We start from the raw sequence: 8,025 nt of genomic DNA, 5'->3' as shown, positions 1-8,025 counted from the left end.
CTGGCTGCCACAAGATTTAAGTGGATTTCTTTTCCATGATTCAATGACTTCAATCCAAATTGTATTGATGCATCATTTCAAGGTGTAAACACAATCTATCTTGAAACTTGATTAGGTTCTCGGTTTACAATATTTTAACAGATCATCTTCCAAGGGTATAATTTAAATTTTATAAGAAAATAACTGCAGATGCTGGTACAAATCGAAGGTATTTATTCACAAAATGCTGGCATAACTCAGCAGGTCAGGCAGCATCTCAGGAAAGAAGGAATGGGCGACGTTTCGACCCGAAACGTCGCCCATTCCTTCTCTCCTGAGATAGTGCCTGACCTGCTGAGTTACTCCAGCATTTTGTGAATAAATTTAAATTTTATGATCACCTTAAAACTAAGGAAACACCAAAAGATCTACCGGAGGAACTCAGCGGGTCGAGCAACAACTGTGGAGGGAAATGGACCCTATGTCTGGACTGAAGGATCTCGACTGTAATCGTCGACTGTCCATTTCCCTCCACAGATCATAAGGTCATAAGTGATATGAGCAGAATTTGGCCATTCGACCCATTCAATCATGACAGATCTATCTCTTTCTCTTAACCCCATTCTCCTGCCTTCTTCCCATAACCCCTGACACCCGTGCTAATCAAGAATCTATCTTTCTTTGCCTTAAAAATATTCTGTTGACGGCCTCCACAGCTTTCTGTTGCAAGAAAATGTACAGATTCACCACCTTCTGACTAAAGAAATTCCTTCTCATCTCCTTCCTAAAGGAACATCCTTTAATTCTGAGGCAATGAACTCTAGTCCTGGACTCTCCCACGATTGGAAACATCCTCTCCACGTCCACTCTATCCGAGCCTTTCACTATTCGGCAAGTTTCAATGAGGTCCCCCCCCTCACCCTTCTAAACTCCAGCAAGTACCGGCCCAGTGCTGTCAAACGTCAAAGTTTCATCATATGTTAACCCAAATGCTCAGTTGCTCCAGCAGGTCGTTTGTTGCTCCAGACTCCAGCATCTACAGTCTCTTGTGTCTCCATTAAAACTAATGAATTCTTCAGTTTTCTGCAATGCATTCCTTTGGATTGAGACAGTTAATGATGCTCGTGGGTTCTGTGTGTGCGTGTGTGGAGTCGCCGGGAGTCCAATATGCTTCCGCCCCCCCTGACTGTCATTCAGGCAGCAGTGAACCAATCGACTCTTGGTGCCGCCTCCGGGAGGCGGCAACAAGAGTTTTGACTCCAGTCCGAGTAAGGGCTGTGAGGCTGGAGATTGAGAACTGCTCGCGTTCAGGACGGGACGCGCCAACCAGCTGCTAAAACGTTCACCCCGCGTGTGTTCCCCTGGCACTAGATGGCTCGGTGCAATGCACTGGCTGCCCGTATGGCACTGGCCCTGTGGATTACAGCCGGATGGAGCTGGGCTGGTCGCAAGCAAGAGGAATCTTTCGCCACCGACAGTGTTTCCAAGGCTAGATGTACATCGCGTTGTCTGAGCCTGCACATCACTCGTCTCTCAGCTTTGTTCAAGAACTTTCAGGTAGACCAGACATCCCCCTTCCTAACCTCACAGGTAGTCACACACACATAAACGCACACACACACACACACACACACACACACACACACACACATACACAGCCATTGTTGTGGCTCTTGGGAGCTTCGACACAGCGAAGTTCTGATGAGCTTTCGTTGTGAATAAGCAGTGGCCCTGAGAGAGGCTTATCAGGTGCTGAAGACAGGTTCAGCAACGATCGGACATATCCTGCTGAACACAATCACTGGTCTGTTGCTTGAAATGAGTTTGGTTGATGCCGTTTCGTTTCACCTGCTCGGATGACCAGAATTAGAACTGATCCCAATCAATGGGAACATTGTTTCATTTATCAAACACTATCATTACTTTTAGTGCTTGGAAGTCGGATTGCAGCTTGTTCGTTATTGGGGAGATACCAAAGTTAATGTCTGTTTCTACATTGTAAGATGCTTTTTGGTTAAATATCTGTTCTAAGTAGAATTGATGAAAAGTTTTTTTTTAGGGGTCAAGACCCGAAACGTCACCTATTCCTTTTCCCCAGAGAAGCTGCCTGTCGCGCTGCGTTACTCCAGCATTTGGTGTCTCTCTTCGTTGAAGGGGTCTGTCAGATTATGCTCACTTGATTTTTTTGGTAGTGTAAGCAAATAACTGCAGATGCTGGTACAAATCGACGGTATTTATTCACAAAATGCTGGAGTAACTCAGCAGGTCAGGCAGCATCTCAGGAAAGAAGGAATGGGTGACCTTTCGGGTCGAGACCCTTCTTCAGACTGATTTTTTTGGTACATCCTCGCGTGAAAAATCAGGGATTCGTGGTGGATATATTCTGGAAACACTGCCAGGAACTTCATCAAATCTCATTGCAGCATTTTCTTCAATGAGAAGTAATTTTAAGTTATTAAAACCATATTTTTCGTGGAATTGGCATTTCAGTTTCATAATATTCCGCCGCGATTGTATTTCGCATCCCAGGTTGGATTCAATTCGGAATGATTCCAGCTCTCTCGCTGGTTGTATCTGCGTCGAGGCGCGCTGTGCTTTATTTTACTCTGGTTGGACGCTAGGCTGCGGGAGGGAGAGTAGGCGGTAGTTGAAGTTACCTGTTTCAGCGACAGAAGTCACATCTGTCGCTCTCCTCGGAGCCGCGGTTTGTTTAGAACAAGGTGGTAACTCGAAGCGTAGGGTGGGGGCTGTGGGGTGGTGCGATCTCTAAATGACCTGAAGCCATCGGGGTCGGCGCTTTTAACCCCGAGTAGTTGGTCGACATTCTGCTACCTGTATCTCGCGCAAGCCTACTATAGAAATAGAAACAAAACCAAAAAAACCTGCAGAGAATCACTGAGCGTGTCAGGCAGCACCTGCACACATAGAAGAAGGAGGAGGAGGAGGAGGAGGAGGAGGAGGAGGAGGGGGAGGGGGGGGGGGGGGTGGATATTTCAGGTCAGTGAACCTTTATAACTAGGAAAATAATATTGGCCTAAAAGTGACCATTTCAGATAATGATATCTCTCAAGCTACAATACAAAAACGTAAGAACTATTTTCTTTACGTTCCGGTTTGTGATTCCTAAACTTTTAACGCAGAAGTTTAGTTGTAAAAAGCAGCAAAAAAAAAGAGTAACGAAAACGGAGCCAAACCTGGACCCTGGCAAGAAATTAGCAAACAGTAACATTTATTTTAACAACACATGTTCAATGAAAATCTCTACGTTTCGTTGAAGGGGAATTCCCAGAAATACTTCCATTTACGCTGCCACTATTGGGCGAGTCACAACCGTAAATTCAAACCCCCGCCGGTAAAAATCACCACTGTAAATCCTCCCCTGTCCCAGCGCACACACGTCATGTAAAATCTATGCACAGAAATCTAGGACTAATGAAACGGGCGCCGAAAATCTACAGCAGTGTGTGGTGCCCCGTGGGACCTCAACATGATTCACTCGGTCGCGATAAAGCAAGCATGCTTTGCATTACAGCTCCAAAATGATTTTCCGCGGAATGCGGAAAATTGCAACGGCACATGCTTCTCCGTGTACAGTTACACAGAGGAGGATGGGCCGAAGAGACTTCTCGTCGCGGGCAACGTCTTGCTAGTTTCCTGGCAAGCTGCGTGGTAATTAACTGGAAGGTGGACAAAATATGCTGGAGTAACTCAGCGGGCCAGGCAGCATCTTTGGAAAGAAGGAATGGGTGACGTTTCGGGTCGAGACCCTTCTTCAGACTGATTAACTCATGCCCTTGCCTTTGAAACGAAGAACCACTGCATTACGAGAGAGAGAGAGATGTATATATATAGAAAGAGAGAGAGAGAGAGAGAGAGAGAGGTAGGTTATGGGAAGAAGGCAGGAGAATGGAGTTGAGAGGGGAAGATAGATTAGCAACCATTGAATGACGGAGTAAACTCGATGGGCCGAATGGGCTTAATCTGGTGCTATGACTTGTGGACATATCCCCATATCCTTGAATGGGTTTAGTTTGAAGAAGTGTCTCGACACGAAACGTCACCTATTTCTTTTCTCCAGAGATGCTGGCTGACCTGCTGAGTTACTCCAGCATTTTGTGACTATCTTCAGCGTTTGGCTCAACCTGACCACAGCTTTTATTTCTGTGCATTGTTCCTCTCCTTTGAAAGTATCGTAATTTGTTAAACCTTTGTAATGAAAGCAGAAAATATTGAAAACAGTCTGCAGGTCAGATAGCATCGGTGGAAATAGAAACAGAGTCAATGTTTCAGGTCGAAGCCCCTTCGTGAGAATTGTTGTGCTGCTTGCTTGCTGGCGTCAAATGTCAGCAGTTCATGTCGTCGGTGCCGAGTGGGGCGAGAAATTGGCTCCTACAGTCGGTACACATACAAAAGAGGAAGAAGTGAAATATTTGGCACTTTACTCGTTCTCTCTTGATCAAGTACTAACCTAAAATCAGGCAGACCAAGGAGAGTGGAGAGAGAAGAAATACGCACAGAAGTTCGAAGGGCAGTCACTCCAGCCTGGATGGGAGTGAACACCAAATGACTGGGCAGCTTTCAGTGGTATGGCGAGCTAGAAGAAGGACTGACAAGAGGAGATGTCATTGGAGTGCGTTCCATGTAGCTTTTTCACATATAGACTACCCCAAGCTTTGCAGTAGATGGATCAAAGAGACTTACTGGGAGACTTGTGTGATTGTTTTTGAACTGGACAATTATCTGTTATCCAAGATAGAGTTAGATATATCTCTTTGGGCTAACGGAATCAAGGGATATGGGGAGATAGGAGGAACGGGGTACTGATTTTGGATGATCAGCCACGATCATATTGAATGGTGGTGCTGGCTCGAAGGGCCGAAATGCCTACTCCTGCACCTATTTTCTATGTTTCTAAGCACTATGGGCAAAATGATTGATCGCGTGCTAACAGATCCTGTCTAACTAACAAAGACTAAGTTCACGAATCTGCACAAACGACAACGCAGGAGACTGCAGATACTGGAATCTTCAGCCACACACAAATTGCTGGGAGGCTCAGCGGGTCAGGCAGCATCTGGGGAGGGAATGGACCGGTGACGTTTCATAGAGTCATTCATCGTGGAAATTCGGCCCAACTTGCCCACACCGACCAACATGTCCCATCGACACTAGTTCCACCTGCCAGGTTTGGCACATATCCTTCTAAACCTACCCTATCCATATACATGTCTCAATGTTTCTTAAACGTTGAGATGGAATCTGCCTCAACTACCTCCTTGGGCAGCTCGTCCCATACTCCCACCACCTTCTGTGTGGAACAAGTTACCCCCAGATTCCTATTAAACCTTTCCCCCTTCACCTTAAACTTTTGTCCTCTGGTTCTCGATTGTGTCGGAATCGTTCACTCTGACTCGCTGAGTTCCTCCAGCAATTTATGTTTTCATCTGCATAAATGTTGGCAGGCGCCCTCCAACCAAGTTAAACGTGGCCGGGGCAACTCGCACAGTGGTCCTGGTTTCAAGCAACCTTCGGAAGGGGGGGGGTCGGATATTTCAGTTCAAGAACCTTTAGATCAATGATCCTAGATTGAACTGTGGCTATTTAAGGTCCAGCGCGGACATTAACCTGCTCACCGTGATCAGAAGATTATCCGCTAGACCACCAAGTGTTAGCGCAACAACTGGCGAACGCATTCAGCTGATTGAATGCAGCCGTTGGGCTCAGCGCTCAAGGTTCACTGGTAAACCGATTCCCTCCGACCTGGTGTAGTGCTTGTATCACCGCCTCTTCTCCGCACCTACCATCACGTTCCTCAATTCCCCGCCCACCAATTCGCAATTCCCACCCCTTGCCTGATCTTCTGCTAGTTTTCATTTATTTTCTAAAGAAAGAGCGACAGACGTGTAATTTTGAACGGACGCGAAGCAGAGAGATGTTCACGAGTCGTGTCATTTCAACTGTGGGCGAAACCCTTCACCTGAATAAACAATACGGGTCAATACCACAGGTTTCTTGCGTAAACTTACCAGTCGAAAAAACCATTCTCCCACACTGATATACTGTGCCGGCTTGAATGAATATCAGGTGGAGCTCAGGCCCGATGGGGTAGAGATAACTGGGAAAGGTAGATGAAGGGGTGGCGGGGAAATCGAAAAAGGTTTAAGAAAGAAATGGGGAGCTCTGAGGCCTTTCTGATAGGGAATGGAGGCATAACGACACTGGGCATGGTAATTATGAGGCAGTGGGGGCCAAAGAATTGAAAACTATTTAGGTGGTGTGAGGTGAGGTGAGGTGTATTTGAGGTGACCCAGATGAGGGTGGGAAGGAACAGGCCAAATGGGGTCAAGATGGAATTGAGATTTTGGAGAGGAGAGGTCCATGGCACATTTGGGAGAGCAAGGCCAGGAGCAGCAGGAGCGACTGAGAAAGGGCCAGATGGTACTGATGGATGGCAGAGAGTACAGAGCATAGAGCACAGAGGGGAAACTGTTGGAAGAAGCAATGGATGGAGTGTTGGTACTTTAGATCCTGGCTGTGCTTAAAATGGGAAGCCTGGAAATGAAACTAGAAGCTACATGGGACAAGATGGTTGCGAAGACAAGTATTTGGAAAGAGCAAGAAACCGTAGGCAGTGACCTGGGAGTCGATTGAGAACATAGATGGGGAGCAGTGAGAAAGGGCCTTACAGAACTCCGATCAGAAAGAACCGAAGAAAGTGGGTTAACATATGATTAAATTTTGATGGCACTGAGCCTGTACTTGCTGGAGTATAGAAGAATGAAGGGGGACCTCATTGAAACTTATCAAATACTGAAAGGCCTAGATAGAATGGGTGTGAAGAGGATGTGGGAGTGGGAGATATTGGACTCTAGGACACAATGCCAAAGCCACAGAATAAAAAGGCACACCTTTAGAAAGATGAGGAGGAATTTCTTTAGTCAGAGGGTGTGAATTTATGGAATTCATTGGCACAGAAGGCTGACCTGACCTCAGTCTGAAGAAGAGTCTCGACCCAAAACTTCACTCATTCCTTCTGTCCTGAGATGCTGCCGGTCCCGCTTAGTTACTCCAGTATTTTGTGCCTATCTTTGGTGTAAACCAGTATCGTCAGTTCCTTCCCACACATTGTTCAGAATGAATGGGCATCTCTCTTTTCCTGTATTATTCTATGATTCTGTTTCAAAGTCTTTCCCTATGGCTGCTTTGGATGATGATCTGGCTATTACTTGTCTGTAAAACATGATCATTCAATGTCCACCAGTCATTATCTCAATACTTTCCACTCGGAACAATTAGCCTCCAGTGTTTCTTGCTTTACAAAAGTAACTACACTTCAGAAGTGCTTAATTGGCCACAAAGTACTTTGGGATCCATGTTGAAGAGCAACTCCTTTGTTCCCAGCTGGATAGAGGCCAGGTGCAGAACACGTATCAGTATCCCAGATTCAACCATTAATGCCTCTTAGGTCAAGTCTAGGACCTTTTCTGTTCAAATACTGTAGATAGATTTCTAATTTGAAAGGGAATAGGATCCATCAACTATTTGATCATCTTGCCTTTTTGCCTTACCAGAAGCATAACTCCAGGTCATCGGAGTAGTACAGAGCTGTAGTGTCACACCTCCGGTGATCTGGGTTTGATCCTGAACTCCAGCACTGTCTTTCTGGAGCTTGCAAGTCTCCCTGTGACCACATGGACCTCCTCCAGGTGCTATAGGAGTTTTGTCCCGTATCTTAAGGGTATGCCGTTTGATTGAGATAAATGGATATTCACTGACGCAGTTTGGAAGAATACGATAGGAATGTGGGAAAAGTAAAATGGATTGATGCAAGAATAGTGTAAATCGGTTTATTTGATGGTCATTGGCCTCTCAGTAAGCTAAAGAGGGTTTATGTGCTGCATGCCTCAATGATACAAACATTATTCTATTGTAACTGCAGGAAGACAGAGAAATCTGTCACGTGGATAATGCATAGCAATAAATTGATCATTTATCATATTTCTTCCTCCAAACTCTGAATGGCCACATTAGGGTGATCTTCTAGAG

At 45.7% G+C, this 8,025-nt stretch overlaps 1 protein-coding gene across 4 annotated transcripts in view; it reads left to right on the top strand.

Annotated features, from left to right (window-relative positions):
* The first annotated feature begins 1,236 nt into the window (after positions 1–1,236).
* LOC144595108 (anosmin-1-like) overlaps positions 1,237–8,025 on the top strand; it is a 165,070-nt gene continuing 158,281 nt past the window's right edge. For 2 of the 4 annotated variants that reach the window (XM_078402173.1, XM_078402175.1), the window contains exon 1: positions 1,238–1,536. In XM_078402173.1, the coding sequence (XP_078258299.1) occupies positions 1,351–1,536 (186 nt within the window). In that variant the 5' untranslated portion in view covers positions 1,238–1,350. Of the gene's footprint in view, positions 1,537–8,025 lie in introns of all 4 variants that reach the window. The other 2 variants (XM_078402174.1, XM_078402176.1) reach the window with 2 other exon arrangements.

This window comes from Rhinoraja longicauda, chromosome 7 (genome assembly GCF_053455715.1).
Source record: "Rhinoraja longicauda isolate Sanriku21f chromosome 7, sRhiLon1.1, whole genome shotgun sequence".
In the NCBI taxonomy this organism is placed as follows: Eukaryota; Metazoa; Chordata; class Chondrichthyes; order Rajiformes; family Arhynchobatidae; genus Rhinoraja; species Rhinoraja longicauda.
The sequence above is the reverse complement of the archived record's forward strand: the minus strand, read 5'-3'. Positions and strand labels throughout refer to the sequence as shown.